The following is a 23,782-nucleotide window of genomic DNA, read 5'->3' on the forward strand; positions in this document are numbered from 1 at the left end:
AGGGCTCCGTCGTGGTCACGAACGGCAAGGCCAGACTGAGAGCCTGTCACAGACCAGAGGCGACTGAATGAATGTGGTGTCTCGGAGGACGTTCACGGGCAGACCGGCACCCGACTTGGGCACTTGCCGACCTCGCCAAAGCGAGCGAGCCTCTTGGAAGCCGGCCCCCACGACGACAAGCCGAAAGGCAGAGGCTGCTCGTTTGGAAGTCCTACCATGTCTCCCCGAGAGGCCGGAGGGCTTGGCTCGTGCTCACGAACCCGGCCGTCCCTTCGGTTCCCCTTCGGATCAAGTCCTAGCTCCGTCCGCGGTTTCCAGGCCTGCCTTCCTGCCTTCCTTCCAGGCCGCAAGCACGCCCTCCGCTGCTCTCCATTTGGAAATTGTAACTTTTTCAGCCCTCACGTGGGAATCGACACACTGGCTCTCTCGACGCTGTCACGACCAGTCTTTTGCGTTGACCCTCCTCGCCGTACGTTGTGCCTTGTGACAGCTACAGGCCTGGGCCGGGTGTGTCCCGGGAACGGCACACGTGGGAAAACAGAACTGAAACCCATACGTGAACGTGCCCTCACACCGCCCCCACCTGTGTCTTCCACGCCCAAACCACCGCGGGGACCACCAGGAAGCTCCGGCCTTGCTCCCTCGTACTGGCCCGCACCATTGGGCTGGATGGCCTCCCTGGGTCTGGCCCTCCCTGGGAAATTGTGATGGCCCATCGATGCCGTGGAACCAACAGGCCGTGTATGACATCCACCGACACCCCACATCCCCCAGCGATGTCATCTTCTTAGCAGGGATCCCAAAGCTGGGTCCAGAGACTGTGGCGGCCCCCATGGGCTCCTAAGAGAAGGAATCAGGCTGGCCCTGACAATAGTGCAGCAATTCCGAGAAGACGAGACGGTGGAGTGTGTGGAAGGGAAAGGAGTGGGAGCCAGAAGCCGTAGGAAGAAGCAGGGGCTTGACTTGCTCGATGAAACAACCTGCCGGCGGCTCACAGAGTGAGGGGTTGAGTCATCAGGGTTTGAGGAGCACCTCAAACTTAATCAGATGAAGAGAAAGAATGTGCCTTGCCACATTGCCTTTTTCAGTGAAGTTCAGTATCTGGAACATTCAGATCTACTGCCCCTCCTTCCTAATTTCCTCATCTCATACAACGGCATCAAAATCTGCACAGTTGCCAGAGCGGACGACTCGGGAAGTCTGGTATCATCTTTCTCAGGGCATCACTGATGACCGTCAGTCCCACCCCCAGGAGACCTTCCGAATTCACTGCCTTGTCAGCCCCCACCTAGCCCACAACAGGCCCCACCTGCAGCTCAGTCCCTTCTGTTGTCCGGTGGGACTTTCTGAAATCCCAATACGACAGGGCCACTCAGAACCTACAGTCCGCTTAGGCTCTGTGTTGCTTTAGGGGAGGTCCACACATTGCTTTGAGCTCGGCACTCTTTACCATGTGGATCTGGCCCCAGCCCCAGCTCCTCTCCCCAGAGCTCTCTTTCAGGCTGCAGGGAACCACCCCACCTTCCTGGGGCCCCAGCACGCTTCTCCACCCTGCTGCCTCTGCCAGGAAGGCTAGCTGACTCTTCCTTGCTACTCAAGACTGGACTCAGAGGCTGTCTCCTGCGAGGCCTTCTAGGGTACAGCGAGAGGCAATTAGTTACCATGTCCTGTGCATATGATCCTCTGGGCCCTATCCTATTTTGTTCTAGTATCTTGCTGTCTCGAAGTAAACTTCTGCAAGGCAGATACTACCTGCCTGATGCCCGAAGCCTCCCGGCTGCTCAAAAGACGTTATGACATAAACGAATGTGACGGGTGTCTGTGCACCCCGAGCCGGAAGAACAACTCCCACACGGTTCCTGACTGGGGACGCTGGTTCGAATACCACCACAGCCTTGAAAAGGTGTCTCCCTACTTCCCAGGTGAAGCTGGGAAGCTGGTCACCTGAATTTGAAAGGCTGGAGGGTCACTGGGCGGGGAGCTGTCGGGGAGCCCTGCAGTGGCATCCTGTGGTCCCAGTTATTGTGATGTGCTGACCTCATGCAGGGTGGGGGGTGCTTGGACTGCTATTTGCTAGAGTCTTTGGGGAACTAGTGCTAGAACAAGACTCCACATCAAAGAAGATAATGGAGTGTTGGGCTAAACAGCTGTATTTACTGTAGAATTTTGGAGACTTTAGTTTCCTATAGACCTGTGAGTGCCCAAGGGTGGGGCAGTCGGAGGAGTTTCCCAAACACATCTGACCACAGAGCCCCAGGGCACTCACCGTAGAATCCACTTTGGGAAACACTGGCCCCAAATGGTGGATTTTTACTGAGTGGCTGACGAAGGAACCAGAACAGAGTGTTTGCTTACTCGCTCGTCATGGTCACTATGAAACAAGTCAATCATTTTAGAATCAAACACTGGTCTTTCTCAGAAAGACGGGAAGAAAAAAGACGTCTTTATGCAATCAAAAACCTTTACTCAGAATAAGCATTAGCAAAATGAAGGCAGTTGCCTCAGGGCCACGGAGTACTCAGAAGCAGATTTGACGATAATTACGAAAATACTTTGCTACAGATTAAAATACGGAATCACACTAAAAATAAAAGGTGAAGATCCTCAGCCGATTTGCTCTCTTGCTTGCCCAGGGGGCGGGGAGCGACCAGCCCTCGGGCCCAGTGTGCTGGGAACCCAAGGCGGGGACACGATCAGCCCCGCTGCTGTGGCCAGGCCCCGGGCCTCCACGAAGACTGCCCGGCTCCCCACTGGTCCCGAGTGGTGGGGTTGGGTGCTGGTGACTCCACCGAACGGGACTCCCGGTAAGGAAGGCCGGTGGCTTCACAGGAAGCTCTTATTGGGACGGCATCTGCCTTTTCAGCTTGGCGAGTCTCTGAAGACATTCGTCCCTCCACCGCCGTCTGGCAGCTAAAGGCTCCGGATCCGCGGGAACCTTCAGACACATGGCCTGGAAATAGGAAAAGAAAAGACAAGACAAAAAATCCCAGAGCGTGCAGAGGAACTCACGTACCAGGAGAGTAACTGTTTCTAGTTATTCAAACTGTGCATTTGCTCTTAAAAACAAAAGCAGCTTAGTAACCCCTCAATTAACATAAACTTTCCGAATCCACAGAGGCCTGCAGCTCCTCTGAGACCATTCAGATGAGCCGCCAGTTCAACGGTCACACTGCTCTAAGGTCTCCTGTGACCACGACAGGACCGTGGACGCCAAGTCAGGAGGGAGGAACCACCAGGGTCCAAGGCAAAGCCTGGCTACAAATAAAACCTCACCTGTGGCACAGGGCTTCCCCTCGGCCCGCACGAGTCTCTAGAAGGGGTCTACGTACCTGGTTAACTTTTTCAACGGTGGCCCCGGAAAACTCTGGAATGGGTCCAAAAGTCTTTAGGACACGTTTCATGCCTTCACTGTATCTGTCACAGTAGCTTAACATACCTGAAATCACGAAAGCAAGAACCCACAATATCAGCAAGAACACTACAAAACTCCAAATGAAGAAATCTACTCAGAGGGTCTCACCCTAGCTCAGGCTTAGGTTCTTCTCCTCCTGTGGATGAAGAAAAGGTGCAGGGGGACGCCCGCCGCAGTCGGCTGGCCCCCGGGGAACGAGCGTCCTCACCGATGTCACTATTCAAGCTTTCCATCAGATCTTAAAATCCTGAAAAGCGACGGGACCCTCGGGCCTCTGTCAGCGCCTCTTACAGACTTTTGGGTTGGCCTGTGTTCCTGCACTGATTTGTAGAATATCACATTCAGTTCTATTTTCACCAAAAAGGTCTCCAACAGTGTGTCTGTAAGGTTACTTCTGTGAATGGCTCGAATGCATTTAAAAAAAATTTTTTGACGTTTATTTATTATTAGTGAGAGACAGAGAGGGACGGAGCATGAGTGGGGGAGGGGCAGAGAGAGAGGGAGACACAGAATCGGAAGCAGGCTCCGGGCTCCGAGCTGTCGGCGCAGAGCCCGACGCGGGGCTCGAACTCCCGGACCGCGAGATCACGACCTGAGCCGAAGTCGGACGCTCAACCGACTGAGTCCCCCAGGCGCCCCTCGAATTCATTTCCTAAGAACCAAAGGTGTCAAAGCTCCCTAAATCCGCCCCGTCTCGCACTTACTGCCTGAGTTCTAGTTACCACTTTGCTGGGAGTCTGCAAGGTGGCGGGTTCTTCGGCACAGGCTGCATTTACGTGCGAGGCAGGCTCCGCGGGCGCACCCGCTTCCGCTCTGGCCAGGGGACCGGCGCCCAGCCACCGCGAGCCCGGGGCGGCATCTGTCCCCTGGCGGCGCCGCTCTGCACCTGCTCCCGCAGCTCCGGGGCCCTCGGGAAGCCTGGGTCTCAGGGGCTAAGACGCGACCCTAGGATTCTGGTGGAGAGACCCAGGAAGAGGAGGCTTCTCCCGGAGGGGAGGGGGAGCGGCCGAAGCTGCCATTTCCTGTGGGAGGCAGCGGTGCCCCGGGAGCAAGCCCCAGGCGAGCGGCGCGGCCTCCCCACCCGGGGCGGGCTTGCCGGGACCCGCTCTGCAGGCAGACGGCCGGCTCGGCCCGCGCCCCGCCCCGCGGGCACCTGCGGCCGGGCCGGTGCGGGGGCGCGTGCGCCGGGACACGCGTCAGGTCCCAGGCCGGTCCCAGGTACGTGCACCGGGAGGCGTCTCCCAGGCCCGGGGCCCCGCCGAGGCCAGGCGCCGAGCCGCCTGCTATTCCGCCTCTGGCCCATTTCCGACATTTTCCAGAACCAGACTCAGCGGTCGGCGAGTCAGGCGAAAGAGAGAGCGAGGGAACAAACGCAACTGTGGATTTTGCAGAGATCCCAGAGCGTGGCTCCCACCCACGCCACGAAAAGTGTGTCTGATTAAGTTCAAATAAAAATGACCACGCCCGACACTCTTAACAGCTTCTTTGGGGTCTGGTTTGGGTGCGGCTACACTGACGGGAAAGCCTCGATTCACTGGGGGTCCATCTTGGCTCAGATGGTTTCCTTTCTCTTTCAGAGTGCTCAAGTGAAACCCAATTTGCTCTTAGAAGAGAAACTGATTTCAAGGGTACACATTTCAAGCATACCAACTTTTCTGACATCAGCACCTATAATTAAGTGGTAGATACTGTCGTTTCAAAATAAGGGGTTTCGAATAAAAATAAGGATTTTGTTTCCTTTGACGTAAGCGTAACTTGACAGTCGGGATTCAGGGAGGCTCCTAAATGTCCTACACTGGCTAGCCATCTTGAATGGCATGGCATTTCTGGAACACAGAAAACAACCCGTACGTTCATTTCCTTTTGAAATTAAATATCTGCCTCACTTTATCCATTTGTTTATTTACTCGAACTAAAGGTGATAAAATCTAGATGCGAATACAGTGTGTTCCTTTTGGTGGGGCAGAGACACTAGAATCAAGTCAGGTATAAAGATACCAAATGAGAAGAAAACGGGAAAAATTCCTGTGGCTGAGGACTGCCCGCCTGGAATGAAAGCAGAGGCTCTCAGGGGCCAAGTCCACCCCCCACCCTGTGTGAGCAGTAACCCACAGGGTCCTGTGCACAGACTGTGTCTCACTTCTGGATCGCTTTACATCTGCTGAGTAAGTGTTCACCTCTCCCTGTCCCTGCGAAGTCATTTTAGTCTCCCAAGGGCTTTCTAGAACTTTTTTCCCCTCTCCCTTTTGTAAAATCTGTCGTTTTAAAGGGCATTTACTTCTTCAAACTAGAATACAAGATAGTAAAAATCCTTGTCGCACAATTCATAACTTCCTCCGTACTGTTCAGGAAACCACTGAAAATTTCACTCTTACTAATATAAAAATGCTTTCTGTAACAGGCCCTCGGGCTCTTGGGACAAACAGCCCCGTTGTTTGTGGTGAAGGTAAGGAACGAATAGGGCGCGTGCCTGCAGACCGTCCCCCACCACCTGCAGAGAAGCTGGACACCCCTGGGAGGTGTCGCCCCCTTACCCAAGATGCAAATTCGTGGTGACTTACAGCCACCACCTGCAACGTCCCAGGACACTGATCGCTGCTACTGTTATTTGCAACCTGTCCTCTTCTACTACACAAGTATTAAAAGGAGCGTTTTTACTCCATTTCCACCAATAACTTTGGCTTCTCTACACTATGAAAGGAGGTGCGTGGCAATTATCCCATAATACCAATTTCACTGGAAATGGGGAGGAAAAGAAACCATTTCACCTTCTGTCCTTCTAGTCCATCCTTCCCTTACGTTACTACGAACTCGGGCCTTCGCCTGTATTTTCTCTCCTCCACGTCCTTGCCCTCTGTCCTGTTCAACAATATACTTCCCCAAACTCTCTCGAGCTTAGCTTTTTAGAGGATTTTGAAACTGATTTCTTTTTTTTTTTTAATTTTTTTTTTTCAACGTTTATTCATTTTTGGGACAGAGAGAGACAGAGCATGAACCGGGGAGGGGCAGAGAGAGAGGGAGACACAGAATCGGAAACAGGCTCCAGGCTCTGAGCCATCAGCCCAGAGCCCGACGCGGGGCTCGAACTCACGGACCGCGAGATCGTGACCTGGCTGAAGTCGGACGCCTAACCGACTGCGCCACCCAGGCGCCCCTGAACCTGATTTCTTTTTTTTTTTTAATTTTTTTTTTTTCAACGTTTATTTATTTTTGGGACAGAGAGAGACAGAGCATGAACGGGGGAGGGGCAGAGAGAGAGGGAGACACAGAATCGGAAACAGGCTCCAGGCTCTGAGCCATCAGCCCAGAGCCCGACGCGGGGCTCGAACTCACGGAGCGCGAGATCGTGACCTGGCTGAGGTCGGACGCCCAACCGACTGCGCCACCCAGGCGCCCCGAACCTGATTTCTTAAGAGATGCTTATATGGAATAAGAAAAAGTGGGGGAAAGACGTGATTCTCATGAGATTAGATTCAGCGTGGCTTGCTGCTTTCTAAGTTGGAACCCTTCAGCTGTGAGCCCACAAGGGCGAGACAATGTGCTTTCTTGAACCTTCCACATAAGCCAAGGTGGGTGGAGAGACAGAGCGCCTTCCTGTTTGCGTTTATGCAACAGCCAGCAGGCACACGGTCCTACTGTCACCCGCGGCGGCAGCTCGTGAGACGGGCTCTGGGTGTTCAGTGTCTTGGAGAGCCCTGACCGCTACCCACACCAGAGGAGTCTGCTTTCCACACAGCGTATGAACCCACACCGACGTGAATTCACCTGCTTTTAAGAGGCAGAGTTGCACAGAACTTATTAAGGAAGATCAAAAAGGCCCCAAAGCACAGAGCAACATTATCTAACTCCCACCTGAGTGAGACCTCACCTGAGGTCAGGGCGGCGGGTGGAGACAGAAACCTACCTGGGGCCCCTTAACTCCAGAAGGTCCCAGCTCCAGCAGTTCACCTGCTTCACTGAAACTAACAGCCCTGTGTAAATGAGCCAAACCCAGCAAGTAAGCACCTCAATTAAAAAAAGAAAGAAATTCTAAAAAAAGACAAGCATCTCTACACAGGAGGAAATTTTACCAGGCAGGATGGTAAACACTGGCTTCAACTGGAGGTGATTTCCGGGGCCTGCCGATTCTCTGACAGTCATTCTCCAGGTAGAAGTAAACTCATGAGGCGCCCAAAAAGCTGCTATAGGCATCAAACGGGGCAGTTCTCTTCGCTGACCCAGTAGTCTGAAAGCTTAGCAAAGAAACCATCCAAACGGTTGAAGTCTGGAGATGTCACTATTCTATTGCAAAAATGCCCTAATCTGTATTCATTCTGTATTTCTTCCCCATGCACTTGTGAATCTTTTGGGGAGAGTTAAAAAGGGAAAAAAAAACTGGAAGAGTAGTGAATTAAAAAACAAGACAAAACACCGAATGAACAGAATACTGATTAAGGGACCTCATCTGTGTCAGCCATCGAGACAAACATTTCCATCTGGCTTCATCCTCACAGCACCCTTGAAAGGAGTCCCTGCTGCCAGGCCCATTTGATGGGGGGGGGGGGGGCGGTACTCGCTTGCAAGAGGCTAGTTAGCTTAATGGTGTTTTGTTTCGTTTTGTTTAATTTTTGAGAGAGAGAGACTGTCAGAGTGCTTAGCGGGGGAAGGGCAGAGAGAGAGGGAGACACAGAATCCGAAGCCGGCTCCAGGCTCTGAGCTGTCAGCACAGAGCCCGACGCGGAGCTCAAACTCACAGACCGTGAGATCATGACCTGAGCTGATGCTTAACTGACTGAGCCACCCAGGTGCCCCTAGGCTAGTTAGCTGAGAAATCAGGTAGGAACCCAGGCCGCCTGGCTCCGCTGACCAGACCCCCCTCTTCAGAGAGTCTGTCCTTGCTGAGGGTGGCTTTTAAAATTCAGCCAAAAGGCAAAGTAGGCAAGCTGGCCTCCTGTTTTTTAGGTGCTATTAGATTAAAGACAATACTAAAATACTTTTACCACTTCTAGATACACTGTAGCTTTAAGACTAATAACTAGCCTTAACCTGAGATGCTGGCTTTAGGAAAACGACATCAGAAAAAAAGAACCCTCTCCGTCCAATCTTGATATATTCTGGATGACACTATGAAGAATAATGAACATTTCCATTGGTTACAAGCCAGATCTTATAACACCCTAACTCTGGTCTTTGGAATGCTCTGAAGTTGAAAACTACATCCGTCCACCATTATCATATTAAGCCAATTAGGTTTTCTTATCATATCTGCTTTGTTTGAAAAATTGTTACAGGCCTCCTTCCTGTCTGCCACACTATTTGGTTCTTGAGTTTCTGGTTTCATTGGCTTCTGTTTCTATTTGTCTGAGAGTCAAAGCTGTTCTCAGCTGTCTCCCTATTGATTTCTCATGATACCTGAGTTATCTTATTATTCTGAAGAAAAGAAAATTACAGAGAAAAACATGGCAGTTATCAAGCCATGTTGATATGCATGCCAAGTGTTTAAGTATGTTTGCCACCTTTAAGGTGCCGGCTGAAAAAGCATTTGAAATTCTCCCAGACTTTATTTTTAATGATACTTCAAAACCCTCATTTCACTTTTAAAGAAAGAGGCCTCTTTCTTTACATTATCCTCCTGTGTTCAACTGTCCTCCTGCCACAAAAGTAAGATGCTCGTGCTAGGACAGAGTTCCCTGTTCCTGCAGCGGCTCTCAGCCACGCTCATTTAAGGAAGAGTCAAGTCGGGTATTGAACCCCATCTCCACGACCCGCAAGGCACCGTATGCACACCTGCAAGATTACGTCTGGTGAAACTGCCCCAACATATTCACTGGAAGTCATACTTCATTAACTACAGTGGTGAAAACTGAAGCATTACCAAAACATTGTGGAATCACAAAGTCTCAGGCAAACGGACTCTTGATTTCCAGCTTCATTACAGGCATCTCTGCTCGGTATCTAAACATCCTGCCAGGTGGCCAACCAGCCCCAACCGCTCTATTCACTATGCGCAGCATGGCCCTCTCCCTCAACGTCAGCCCCAGGAACTAGAAACTTCCTGCCATGTGCTGAGCCCAAACCTGTCTGTCTGCCACGTCCACGCCCACAAAAGACACCCACGCACGTACACACACACTTCTCCGCTCACCTTCTTCTGGATAAGTTCCAGTTTCCCAGTATTTCAATTAAGTGTGGACCGTTGGAGCGAAATACAACACTCCCTTTCTCTCCCTACATACGTTTTACAGGTATAATATAAATACTAAAATAACATGGCAATAATTATGAAAACTATAACAACACAGAAAGGCAAAGAGGTAATAAAAGTTACCTGTAATTTCAACACTAAGAGATAGCAGGTACTGATGACATTTAGGTGATATTTGCCTAGATTTTTATTCATAGCATTTTAAACTTATTTTGTTTCAGTCTAGTGTAGGTTTCAGTGCTTGTTTTCCGAATGGCGTCTTGTTTCCGATTCACTTGAAGTGTGGCTGACAGTTTCATTCTTGGAAGCTTCTCACCTTTCTCAATCTATCTTCCTGTTAGAGTCGCTAGATCGTGGGCTCGGCCCTACTTCCCCAGACCCTCTGAAGTCGGGGTGACTGGCCTGGCCCGAGCACCGCCCGTGCCCAGCGCAGCCCCCTCCCCTGCAGAGGCGCCTCCCCGCTGGCTTCCCAGCCTCCTGGCGGGAAACCTCCAGCTCCAAATGTCACACTTAGAAGTTGCTCAGATTTAGGCAGGAGAGACGTACGGCATTTCCCTATCTGTTCTCCTTGCCTCTGTAAACAGCCGCATCACCTTTCTCAGGAGAACACAACTTTCTGGGTAACATGTGGCAAAGTCTCCATGACCACACGCATCTGTCTTTCTCTTCCTTCCCGCCTGAGTGCCCTCTGCCGCGCAGAGCCCTGGGGTTCATGGATTCCATGTGGACTGACATCTCAGGACACTACGACCTGTCGCAGCCCCCGTCTGTGAATTACCAGGGCTGGCCGCCGTCTCCTTCATATGATACTGTTTCTATCCAGTTGTTTAAAAACAAAAAGGCAAAACTGTACTGTTTACAAAACCCCTAAGAACACTAAACAGCACAGAACTCCCATCTTAGCCCCGACGGAAGCAAAGCGTACCTTCTGCATTGAGGTGCATAGTTTCTAGGGGTCCGATGAACGCATACCGCATGCCCAGGCCATCTGACATGACAAGGTCAAGGTCGCTCGGAGACACTATTCCTTCCTAAATGGAGAAAATGGGGCAGCACACAGATGAGTCCTCTGGAGAAACAACGTTCTTGCCATCACTTTCAAGCTGACTCCTTTGGAGCACAATCCCAAAATACTCTCCAAAGCTCCAGAATAGTATTTTCATTCTACATGTGTTTCACAGGTTTTGCGTGACAAAACTGTAACATATAAACAGATCCTGAACAGAGAATATTTTGTGAGAGGGTCAAATACCAACTCACTTTTTCCAGAGCTGCAATCAAGCTCCCATCTTATGTGTCAATCTCCACTGTCTTCCGTTCCCTACCCTAAAAGCTGTGTGTCACTCGCAGCTTTGGAGAAGGGGGACAGGGTGAAGGGAAGGGAGAGAAGTAAGAGCAGGGCATTGGTGGGAAAGCACAAGAAGGACCTTCTGCATATTAGCCTGAGATCTGGACGCCAAGACTGGAGCCATCAAAAGAACTGAAGAGTCATCCTCCAAGCTTTGCCCGCCTGCAAGCCCAGCCCTGTCCAGCTTTTAAGTTCATAAAAATGACATCCTTTGATGAAATGCAGCTTAGAACCGGTGCTGTTTGCAAGCCTGGAATCTTCTGCAAATGTGGACTGCAAAGCAAGAGGCAAGCTCTCATGTGTTCAGGTCAGACGTCGGATTGGCCGTCTGCGTTACTTGGCCTTTCTTTGCACAGCCTCGACCTCTCACGGCTTTTGGAATGAGCAGGGACGCAGAAGCACATGCGTGCGTGATCCAGGAGGCCACCGCCAGCTGAGTCTCCATCCGAGGATGTCTTCACCTTGGGCAATTCAGCTGTCAGAAGGCAGATGGGGGTGGGGCGCCTGGGTGGCGCAGTCGGTTAAGCGTCCGACTTCAGCCAGGTCACGATCTCGCGGTCCGCGAGTTCGAGCCCCGCGTCAGGCTCTGGGCTGATGGCTCAGAGCCTGGAGCCTGTTTCCGATTCTGTGTCTCCCTCTCTCTCTGCCCCTCCCCCGTTCATGCTCTGTCTCTCTCTGTCCCAAAAATAAATAAACGTTAAAAAAAAAAAAATTTAAAAAAAAAGAAGGCAGATGGGGGTGGGGTGGGGGGAGGGGAGGGGGAGGGGGAAGGCCGTCAGATTTCCCCCTAGGTCTTTGCTGGTCAGACTGCTAGAATTACTGTGAAGTCTCCAGTTCCTTTTTCCTGACTGGTTTCTTTCACACAGAGCACAGTGAAGACAGATGCTCCTGCCTGACAGCTAGGCCACGTCTACCTTCCGTTAAGAAGCCACCGAGTGCGCGTGCGTGGCTCACACCTCTTCCCTGGGCAGCCTTGCTGGCCCCCAGTCCCCAGCCGGAGGGGAGGACGGAGCACTCTGCTGTGGAAATCGCAGTTCTGCCCACACCCCCAGAGGCACACCAGGCATGTGCACCCACCCGGCCCCCAGGAACAGGCTCACACAAGTGGCCCACCCTACCCCACCTCTTTTGCTCTGGAGCAAATCCTGTCCTTCCCTTGGAAGGACCGTCTGTTGTCCTGTTGAGAGGCTGTCCCTGTGGCAGAGGAAAGCTTTCATCACAGGGCTTCACCAGGCCCTCTGGCCAAGGGGGAGGCTTGTCTGGCCTCTAGGCAGCCCCGGGAGGTCTGGGCTAGGCTCTCCCCGCTCAGGAACTGGAGGCTAGAGCCCGCCCCTGCTGTCCCTCCTCCTCCTCCTCCTCCTCCAGGGACTCTGCAACATCGCTACTTTCCAGACTTCAGAGTCCCCCACAAGGTTGAGCGAGGAAGCAGATTTGTTTCCTCTGCCTCCATCACTATCAGCTGCTGAGGGAGAAAACACCGGTGTCTCAGGTTCCTGGGGGTGCTTGGACCACCACGGCGGTGTTGGGGAAGGGACCAGAAAGGGGCTGGGGCCAAAGAACCAAAGAGAGCCACCCACGAAGGGCAAGGACCATTTAGGCATGCCTGAGAAACTCTGTTTGAAAGAACTGCTTTCCATCTAGTTTAGTGTGTGTGTGTGGGGGGGGGGGGGGTAAACAAACAAAGATGTGCATGAACCTACACACGTGGTTTAGAGAAGAATTACAAAGCACACCTCGCCCCCACCTGCCAACACTACCATGCTGGTCTTCCTGGCTGCGTCCTCCTCCCTCCCTCCTGGAGGCAAACGTCCAGACTTTTGTAGTAACTATTTCTCTCCTTTTAAGATTTGCCATCTATGTTTATGTTCCCGAAGCAGAGTTTGCTTTTTGCCTCTCTTCCTCTTCAAAACGGACTCACGCTGTGCATTCTTTTGTGACTTGCTTCCTTCACTCCACTCGATGCTTTTGAGCTTTACCTGTGTTGTGTGCAGCTGCGGTCTGGCCTCCCTTGTTGACATATAAAATCACAGTTTACTAATCCAACCTACTGCTCACAAATATTTGGGAACATTCTTGTTCCTGGCCCGTGGGGCACGCATCCAAGAGGAGAGCGGCTGTCCTACGGCACACAGAGCTTCGACTCGACTGGATGACGCTAGGTGCTTTCCAGGGGAGTTGTACCCGTGCTCATTGCCTCGGGCAGTGTATGTGGGTCCCCGTCGCTCTCGGCAACCTCTCCAACACTTGATGGTGTCACCCTTGCAAGGCGCCGCTAGTCTGCTGGGCTATCCCGCTGCCTCACCAGGTTCCCTCTCCGTTTCAAATCATCCTACCAAGCGTTCAGCTGGACTGCTAAGGAGACCAAATTAACTGATTCAGTTTACTCAAATGCCAACAAGTTTTACCCCTCTTCGCTTCTGGTAGCAAAGCTTTTAAGTGGGGAGGGGGCAGCAACAAGGAGGCAATGCTACACAAAAGGTCCAGAGTAATGTCCGAAACTGTCAAGAAACGGATTGTTGAAAGGACTCCCCCGCCTTCCTCTCCCTCCTCACCCAGCTCTCAGGGCCGGGAGGGTGGCTTTGGGTCCCCTCCCCAGGCTGCCTAAAAGCATTTGCTGTAGCAGTCCTGCACCCTGTGAGCTCAGGAATGCTGTGAAAGGCAGCCAGGCAAGAGCTCTGCAGACTCTCCTTCGCCCTCCCTCGGGGTCCAGGCCAACATCCCGAACAGCCTCAAGGAGTGCTTGTCAAGGGACAAGGAGTGCTGTGTCCCTACAGCACTCAGACTGTAAAGGATGCAAATATGGACGCTACCTGCCACTTGCAATGCTTTTCGCCTCTGCTGTCTTCCTCTAAATACTGTGTTCAGCTGACTTCTGAAGGGCTTCCAAATACCCCAAAAGTGAGCCACCCACGAGTAGTAATTTTTGATCTGTAAGTATGTGAGCTAACAGTGACTCCGACTAAATAAAGCCTTAGAAGGATTCTCCACACTATGGTACCACACGGGGGGCGGGGGCAGCCACACTCTCCTCCAATTCCCAAATGTTCTCCAAAATGACCATCCGTGTCTTATCAGTTACTCTTCATTACTTGAACAAATGGGAAGAGGGAAAGAGTTTTAATATCTTCTCTTCCTAAATCCTTCTCTCTGCCCCATCTGGATTTTCTGAGGTACATTCTCTAAGTTTGAGTCTTTACCCAGAAGCCAAATGCAGAGAAAACAAATGGTCCTAAGTAGTCATTCAGCTGCACTCAGCACTGAGCCAAAGGTTCACACGAGGGCATTTTGCGGCTCAGAGTGCTTAATTTGGTGGTTAAGCTCCACTCCACCCGGGTCCTTAGTGACATCTGTGGTCTTGATGCTAATATTCTCAATAATAATTACAACTGATAATCACAGTGGCAGAAAGAGGTGCTTGAGTTGGTCATACTGAGCTGACAATCAGTTCCTTGGGAACAGGTGGGAAGCTGCACGCCCGTTTGAAGAGTGAAAGCCTGCCCCACTCCGGCGTGTCCGTGCCTCAACGAACATTCGTCAGTACAGACATCAGCACTCCCCCCATTCTGTGGCGAAATTCTCAAGTCACACGGACAAAGAAAAGCCCCAAGTGGTTGAAAGATTCCAAAAACTCATACAGAGCAACGAACACTAGACCCCTGTTAGTTTAAAATCTGGTTTGCGGGCACCTGGGGGGCTCAACCTGTTGAGCGTCTGATTCTTGATTTCGGCTCAGGTCATGATCTCAGGATCATGGGATGGAGCCCTGTGTCCAGCTCTGAGCTGAGTGTGGAGCCTGCTTGGGATTCTCTCTCTCCCCCTCTCTTCCCCCCCCCCCCCCCCCCCGCTTGCTCTTTTCCTCTCTCTCTCTCTCTCTCTCTCTCTAAAATTAAACCACAGGAGCACCTGGGGGGCTCAGTCAGTTAAGCGTCTGACTTCAGCTCAGGTCATGATCTCACGGTTCATGGGTTTGAGCCCCGCGTCGGGCTCTGTGCCTACAGCTCGGAGCCTGGAACCTGCTGCAGATTCTGTGTCTCCCTCTCTCTCTCTGCCCCTCCTCTGCTCACACTCTGTCTCTCTCTCTCTCTCCCAAAACAAATAAACATTAAAAAAAAAATTAAAAAAAAAAAAAAAAGAAAGAAAAGCCAAGATACCATGATACAAACTGTAACTACAAATAAAGGTTTGGGGATGCATCAGGCAGGATCCCACCAGAGAGAGAACTCATAGGTTATATACACGTAAAGACATTTATTTTGAGGGACAGGCCTGTGTGATTGAGGGCGCTGATACGTCTGAAATCTGCAGCAGGAGCTAAGGGTGGGAACCTCAGTTCTGCTCTTAAGGCCTTTCAATTGATTGGATGAAGACTTCCCGGGGATTGAGAAAAATCTCCTGTACTTAAAGCCAATGGATTATAGAAGTTAAACTAATCACATTTACAAAATATCTTTACAGCAACATCTAGCCTATGTTTGACTGAATATGTGGGCACTCTGGCCCAGCCAACATGGCCCTCACCAGTGGACAGAAGTTCAAGGCATGGTCCTCACCTTCAGATGGCTTGGATCCAGCCTTTGTTTGTGAGGCGGGGAAAGGAGAGAAGACACATCGAATGGCCCGCAGTAGGCAAAAGGGTAATCTGGTTTTCTGGACAAGGAACAAGAAGGGGTCTGGCAGCACTGAGGCATGAATCTCCTGGGACGACTTCCCCTCCTGATTAGCAGCTACACACAGTTATTTCTCCTTCTCGCTGATCGTCCCATTATCATATTAAATTTTGATTGGATTCACGTGTTTTTTGCACGCCCTCACTTTCATTTACTTTTCTCATTTTTCTTCATGCCATCTTTCCTTGTCCACTTCTTTTTTTACTGATCTCCAGCTTCTGCTTTTCTTCTGTTTTGTGTTGCTCTACTTTTCACCATACCCAGACCTGAATTCTCAGGTTTTTCTTGTGCAGACACTGCTTTAACTTGGCTGCCGCCACCATCACCACCAGGAACACAGATACGCTATGGAGGAACCCACGCTAGGCCATGCACAAGTCCTTCTGCCCCTCCCAATCAGAGCTGTTGAGGCTTCGATCCACTGTCTCAACTGAAAACCAAGAGCCAGAAAAAAGGTTTATCTTAGGAAAATGTCATAGTGAAAAGCAACAAAAAAGGGCACGAAGGGGCCAGTGGGCTTCTTGTATTTTACCATGACTCTGGTCAGAGAGGCCAAGGAGCAGGGGTTACAGAACGAGAGCCCACCTCAATCTCTAATTAGAGCAAGGACGGAACAGAGGTAAACCTCAGTGAGCTCCCCGCCTGCAAAGACGTTTCGGGGATGGGCTACACAAGGATAATCACTGACGTGGAAATAACTCAAGTAGGAGCGAGGGGTTCTGGACTCTCTTTTTTTTAGAAACCTCCAACTCAAGTCCTGGTGACTGCTAGAGAAAGTAATGCAGATTTTGAAGTGTAAATTAAGAACTATCGTGCTGGTTCACAGTTTTTCTCATGAGAAATGAACTAGAACCACGAGTTAGTTCCCTCCGTCCATAGACACGTATACAGTTTGGTTTTCTATACTCTTTGACAGGCATTACTTCTCCTTCATGCGACACGAACCTGGCTCTAACCATCCCCACCCGAGCAACCTTCCAGAGAGAAGGCGAGGCAAATGCAAGATTGTAAGTGCTGAGAAACAAAAGCCTGCTAAGTGTGGCCCCACTGCTACTCAAAGGCTCGTAGCCAGCTTTGTGAGCTACTCGGCCTCTTGCCACAACCTACAAGTTTTCTTGGAAGCGAGGCATAAACATTCCTGCAGAATGACTCGGGCAAATTTTGCTAACTCGCGGTAGAGCCGACCGAACACCACATCTGGCTGATGCAACAGGACGCTGATTCATAAAACACCCAGTGTCCAGAGCCTGCTGAGAGGGTGCTCAGGGGAAAGGAGACGAGGGGGACAAGGCGGACCATACCGGGTAGGTGGTGACAGGGTACCACCTCACAAACCAGGTAAGTTTGTGAGGTCGAGCCCCGCGTCGGGCTCTGTGCCCACGGCTCAGAGCCTGGAGCCTGCTTCCGATTCTGTGTCTCCCTCCCTCTGCCCTTCCCCCACTCGCAGCCTATCTCTCTCCATCTCTGAAAAATGAATGAATGTTAAAAAATTTTTTTAATGAAATGTCAGGAAGCCATTAAAAATGGAAACTCAAGAAGTACTCTTAATAGAAACTAGATAGGAACACAGAAAAATAAAAGCAATTGACTGCTTTAGGGTAGGGGAAACGTAAGTCGTATTTTTTCCCTTTGAATATTCTTCAAATTCAAGTGTTTAAATGGAACCAAACAAAAAACAGGAAAGAGAAAGACAGGAAAGACTTTGTCCTAATACAAGGGATGCTGAAGAACTCTTTAGGCCCCAGGGAGCAATAATTCCCTGATGTGTCTTTTCCTACTGTGCTGTGCTTATAACAATGCTTTCAGGAAGAAAAACGGTAGTATTTTTTTTAATGTTTGTTTATTTATTTATTTATTTTAATTGTTATTTACCTTTGAGACAGAGACAGAGCAAGAGCAGGAGAGGGGCAGAGAGAGAGAAGGAGACACAGAATCCGAAGCAGGCTCCAGGCTCTGAGCTGTCGGCACAGAGCCCGAGCTGGGGTCAAACTCACAAACTGCAAGGTCATGACCTGAGCCAAAGTGGGACACTTAACCGACTGAGCCACCCAGGCGCTCCGTCAATAGTATTAAAGATTCTGAAAGAAAAGGAAGAGACTTGACCTGAGAACAAACACAGCAGAAGGAATCCCCCCTTCTGTGCAAACGTTAAGTGTGCAAGGGCAGTGGTCCTCAGGGGACAAAGTGTTCACAAAGAGGTTTGTGAACACAGAGGCGTGTACGTGCCCTGTCCAGGACCAGAAGCACAGCCCAGGCCTGTCTCTGCCTGCCCCTCCTTTGCAATTCCAGCAGTTTCCTGCTCCCATGTCCCCGGTCACAGGCTGGCCTCCTGCCCAGCGTCTGCCTGCCCCTCACGAAGGAGGCCAGGTGACAAGGCTGCACAATTTGTCACCTGCATCCTCCCTTCTCCACCTTTTCTTTTGGGGTCCCCCTCCCCCCCTTCTCCTCCATTCTCCCCTCTATTCCACTGCCTGTTAACTTCCCAGCTCACACTGGTGGAGCTGAGATCCAGCACCTGTCCTGACTGATTACCTGATGGCGACGATAAGTAGGGTAAGAGCATTTTTGCCGAGTTTTTTTTAAGGGTTGTTAAAGGACTAGCATTGAAGCTTTTACTTTAAACGCTATTAAAGTAATCCAGGCATGCCAAGCAGGTTGTTAAAAAATGGAGTATGTGGTTGATGTTTTCATTATGTTTGTCTGTTAATAGGTCTGGAGGTGTCTCTGAAGTAAATGAGTGGGAGCTCTCCTTTCATTAGGGCTCTGCTGCTTGCCAATGTGGCTGCTCAAAGCAACCTCCCATAAAACAGTAAATAAATCCTATCATAAAAACCGTCGACTTCTTACAGACCATCGCGACTAGAAGGAATTCTAATTAACTGATGAGTCCCAGCCAGCAAATAAAGCTTTCAGAGGGAAGAAAACTCCAGTTTCCTCAGTGGCTTCCGTCTTCCCTGGACTGCTCTGGAGAGAAGGCATCCCAACCTACGAAGCTTCTTCAGTATGTCCACGGCTGACTCCGAGACGCTCATGACGTCAGACAGAAGCTCGGGAGAGTGGAGACGGCCGGAGCTCCACGCACAGGGGGACCCGGGCCCGAGGCCCCCCACTCCCACGTGCTCTGTGCACGGGGTGGGGGTGGGGGGCACGTGGCCCTCCACTCCCACGTGCTCCAAGATGTCGCCCTGCATTGGGCTCTGCACTGGGGCCTGCTTGAGGTTCTCTCCTTCTCCCTCTGCCCCTCCCCCGCTTGCACGCACACCCGCGTTCTCTAAGTAAACAAACAAACAAACAAACAAACAAACACTTGCTGAGTCACGGGTGTGGCTTCTGGTACAGTCCTGGGGCATAGCCTTAGTGTCCTTTGAGGGCTGCAACATGGATGGAAAGCACTGCCTTCTCCTGGGATCTCTGAACAAGCCACTGCTAGGAAGCTCTCTGAATTTAAGCCAAGGTGAAAGCACGTCTCAACCAATCTGGAAAATGGTCCTGGGAAAGGAGGTGATGCATATGCTCCAAAGGCCCTGCACTCCCAATACGTGCCAGCAAGTCCCACTGAGAAAGGGAACGGAGCCCAAGAAAACGACAGTTGTGACAGATCCGTGACCGCCTTTGGGAAAACTTTACGGGGTACAAGAGCTAAGAGAAAGCCAAGAGAGCTGTTCAATGTCTTTGGGTGACAAGCTTGCTGCCACAGAGAGGCTCTGGAAGGCAAAAAGGTAGGCCAGGAGGCCACAGGGACAGTGGATTCAGGGCGTGCGAATGAGGTGGAAAGGTGAGCGTGCGTCAGGCGCTGGAGGGGTGGGAGACCGTTCCTTCAGCCTCATCAATACCAAGGTCTGGGCTCTATTCGCAAGAGGTCGAACAAAAATGCAGAAATGGCAGAAAAATGTCTTAAGAAAAAGTTCTGCTGGGCGAATTTTGCCCTGGTGAGAAAGTTAAAAGAAATGCACGGAACAGGCCACACTGCGGAAGGGAAGCGCGAGGCAGGCGAGGGCATGGCAAGACCCAGGGCAGGACGGGAAATGAGAGGGAACCTTCCTGTGTGAGGCCAGGAGACCAGCCCAAGGCTGGTCGCTGAAGGGAGGCCCAGGCCAGGAACGAACTAGGCAGAGAGAGGTGGTGTCACTTCTGGAAGGACACGAGGCCCAGGGCAGGAGGCGGAAGTTCCCGGACCCCACACTCAGCCAATAGGACTGCTGCAGGCCGGTTCCTTTCAACCACAAGGAGGTTCAGTCAGACTCTTTATCCATTATCTCTTTAATTTAAAAAAAAAAACTAAAATTTTCAGTTTGAATTTTAAAACACGTACGATGTAGAAAGCCCTACGGTTGAGGGTGTGGCACAGAGGGCAGAACCCTGGGTCTTTCTGGGCTCCTTTAGTTTCCCTCTGCATGACCGCCTTCTACGTGACTCTTCTTGCCAGGTACAGAGGCAGATGTCGTCAATGTCTGAACCGTAATATTTTGCTCAATCAAGCCTCAGCTTTTTCCTGCTGGACACATTCCAGGTGAGCTGTAGCCTGGAGCAGTCCACAGCATTTCCAACACCTTCCCTCCAAAGAAAAATCGCTCACACAACCCCGCCTTCCAACTGCCTGGAAGCGACTGCTTTGAACATGCTTTCTCTTGTCGAGCCTCTCAAGCCACAAGACTACGGTTGCCTTTCCTGGTCCCAGAGCCTGCGGAACAAGTGACAGCCTGATTCTGCTCTATTTTCTTCTTTTCGGCCTTACCTCCCTGTCTCGTACTGCTTTTCTTCCAGAGAGAAGGCTGAGGGATTGGCAGGGAATGAACATACTTGGTCACAGGGGGACATTTATGGAAAAGAGCCATCAGTGAAACTATGGGTGCCCCCAGGCTGCCAAGAAACTATAGCCCATGGATACATGGCTTCCCACGCAGAATGCTGGACATGTGGGAAGTAAAGTTCCTGAGAATTAATGTGAACTTGGAGAACGGAACCTACACTAATATTGGTCTATAAAAGGAGAGCAGAAATCCGATGACTGGCCACTTCCCCATGATCACAGCACATGTGAGACATGTACGAGGTAGTTAGAGTAGAACACTTACGATCTCGGGCCATCTTTCCCCATTAGTTCCCCTGTGTGCCTCTCATTCCGTAGAAAAAGCTTGCTGTACGTTCTCAACGAAGCAGTTCACGACAAGGCAGGCTGCTCGTTCAGCTGGCCACCAACACAAGACCAGGAGCACAGGTCACGGGTGCACCTGATTTGCAAACAGCAGGATGCTGCTCCATTCGGTGTCACTCCTGGAGAGACGTGCCTCTGTTCCCACAGGCCCAGGACTAGTAAGAGGAAAACCTGGCCACAGTTTGCATCCCTGCTCCGGAAATCAAAAGGCTACAGGCCGGTGCGGGTGCTACGTGTGTGGCCAGCACAAGGATGACGCCGTCTGGACATCCATGCCTGAGCCACAGGGAAGGCCAGCTTCGATCTGGAATGACGACTTCCATCTCCCAGGCAGTCACGGCCCAGCATTCTTTTCCTCCGATGTGTGTGTGTTTTCATTAAAAGTGAATTAAATCCTTTTCTTAAGTTGATTTTCACATAACTTCTGGGATAACCAGAGGTATTCACTGTCACAAAACTAGGACTGGAAATCATAACTTATAAAGTGACCAGGTGACAGTCTCTCCACTAAGCAGAAGCTGCATGTTTATCTACCGTGAGCCTGAGTCAGATATAGAGCATCAGACACAGAAAAACATGGAAGGAGAAAAGACAAATAAAAAGGACAGCAGAATACACTATTTCTCCCTAAAATTAAGACTGCATCAATTGAAAGTTAAATTAGTATTTAATGTTCTGTTAAGGAAGAACAATGCCGCCCATAAAACTAAGATGTTAAAATGTAAACATCTTAAGATAAAAAGTTCATCTTAAAACAGATGAAATACAACCCATCAAGACTGTGAGGCCAGGGTCTCCCTGGGAGGGAGCGACGGCTTCTCCGACTTTGGGCAGCATACGAAGGTCTGCAGAGTTTATTAGAATACAGAGTCTGGTTCTGCAGGTCCGGAGTGGGATCTCAGATGGTGCATTCCTAACAGGCTCCCCGGCGAGGCCCTGCTGCCTTCCGGGAGCCCCACTTGTGTAGCCAGGATGTGAGTTTTTCAGCTCAGAGCTAACACACTGGTGGCAGCTGTGGCGTCCAAAAAAATTACACCGGATTCAGGGAATCAGAAAACTCTGTCATCGTTACTGTCACAACAACCCATAGCACTTACTAAACCATTACCATATGCCAGGCATGTCCTAAGCCCTTTACATACATAACCCCATCCAATCCTCATCACATCCCGATGAGAAACAGATTCACTTACAGGTGCAGACACTGAAGCACAGAAGTGACACAGCTTTGAATCCCCACCAGACTGCGGAATGTGGATCAAATCACCTAACCTCTTGAGCCAGTGTCTTAATCTGTAAGGGCAAAAATAACAATGCACCTCTCGTGGTTTTAAGATGGGACGATCTGAAAATATCTGTAAACCATGAAAAATATAAAGGAAAGTGCTTTGTAAACTTTTAAATACCATAAAAACTGAAGTCACTGATGAGTAAACGATCCTCAGGGGTTCGCTGTACTGACTCCTAATTCCTGTGTTAGAGTCTCAATAATTAAATTCCATAGAAAACCCTCAATGCGTTTATCACAAAAAGTTTCCTCTGTTAATTTTACTACATGAGATCTGAGATATACTTTATTAACTGAACAATTCTTCATAACAGGAATTAGATCCAGATCCCATAAACTACACCTACCTGGCAAGAAAACAAGAACTGAATTTTTGCAGCCCAGTGCATGAGGAACAGAAATTCAGCCTCACGATTACGTTGCTCAGAAGGGTGAATAAAACCGAAGATAAGCAATTTCCAAAGCTCATTACCAACACATTCCAGCAGGCTGAGAATCTGCTGATGCCTTCGTGATTCACTCCAGCTCACCTCCACCTACCCTACCTGGATGGGGCAAGAATTTATGGGCAGTACAAGCTCAGCTATTGTCTGGGAGAGGGTTTATCATCACAACACAACTTCCTTTATTGTGATCATTAGCTTAAGAGTACTGACTTGAAATCACACTCCTGGCCAACAGGATCTTGTCCCCCAGTGACCTAATCTTGGGCTACTAGACTCTAGCCGGATTTGTCCTTCTGCCATTTCCAAGCCTACGAGGGCTGCTCCCCCTCAATTCTGAGCCAAACTGGAAGGGGAAGAACGGGGTGGGCGTCTGTGAGACAATACAACAGAACCCAGCAACCTTGTTCCCTTATATACCTCGCTCCCATCTTGCTCCCAGACAGCCCTTGTCCTTGCCGAGCATACATGGCTGTGTGGGGACAGACAAAATCTCAGGCGATGACAGGACAGTATGTCATGATCTAGGCTGCCGTGAAGACAAGGTGTGTCTTATTCCCAGCACTTTCTCTTTCTGACCTGGAAATGGTGCCTGCAGCTCCTCTCCCCCTTCTCGAATGGACAGGCCTCCACAGGAGCCTCCCTTACCTTTTTCCGCCCCACCTTTCTTAGAATGTCTCCTCCACGCTTGGCTGCAAGTAGTAAAATATGCCCTCCAGTTGGTGAATGAAACTGAAAACGGGAACACTATAAAGAAAATCCATGAAACAAAAAGTGGCTTCTTCAAAATAATCAGTAAAATTAACAAAGCTCTAGCAAGACTGACAAGGATACAAAGAGAGTGGACGCAAATGCCCCACACCAGGAACGAAACCAGGGATATCACTACAGACCCTGCCAACAACTTTATGCTCATGAACTCAACAACTCAGAAGAAACGGAACAATTTCTTAAAAACCACAAACCACCAAACTCAACCAAGACGAAACAGACAGCCTGAATGGTTCTTATAACCATTAAAGAATCTGAACTTGTAATTAAAAACCTCCTGGAGGGATGCCTCGGTGGCTCAGTCAGCTGAGCGCCCGCCTCTTAATTTTGTCTCAGGTCACAATCCCAGGGTCGTGGGATCGAGCCCTGCATTGGGTTCCAAGCTCAGTGTGAAGCCTGCTTGAGATTCTCTCTCTCCCCCCACTCTCACAAGTAAAATAAATAAATAAATAAATAGATAGATAGATAGATAGATAAATAAATAAATAAATAAATAAAAAATAAAAACCTCCTG

The 23,782-nt window shown here is 50.3% G+C and overlaps 1 protein-coding gene and 1 long non-coding RNA gene across 3 annotated transcripts in view; both read right to left on the reverse strand.

Moving 5' to 3' along the window:
* Window positions 1–2,443: 2,443 nt before the first annotated feature.
* CRYL1 (crystallin lambda 1) overlaps window positions 2,444–23,782 on the reverse strand; it is a 131,567-nt gene continuing 110,228 nt past the window's right edge. For both annotated transcript variants that reach the window (XM_045444067.1, XM_045444059.1), the window contains 3 exons: window positions 10,522–10,627; window positions 3,330–3,436; window positions 2,444–2,950 (listed from right to left, as the gene is read on the reverse strand). In XM_045444067.1, the coding sequence (XP_045300023.1) occupies window positions 2,837–2,950; window positions 3,330–3,436; window positions 10,522–10,627 (327 nt within the window). In that variant the 3' untranslated portion in view covers window positions 2,444–2,836. The remainder of the gene's footprint in view (window positions 2,951–3,329; window positions 3,437–10,521; window positions 10,628–23,782) is intronic.
* LOC123579922 lies at window positions 6,246–8,086 on the reverse strand. The gene is made up of 2 exons (XR_006703013.1): window positions 6,814–8,086; window positions 6,246–6,331 (listed from the first exon to the last, which is right to left on the reverse strand). It is a non-coding gene; the product is annotated as an uncharacterized LOC123579922 (long non-coding RNA).

Source organism: Leopardus geoffroyi, chromosome A1, assembly GCF_018350155.1.
Source record: "Leopardus geoffroyi isolate Oge1 chromosome A1, O.geoffroyi_Oge1_pat1.0, whole genome shotgun sequence".
Lineage (NCBI taxonomy): Eukaryota > Metazoa > Chordata > Mammalia > Carnivora > Felidae > Leopardus > Leopardus geoffroyi.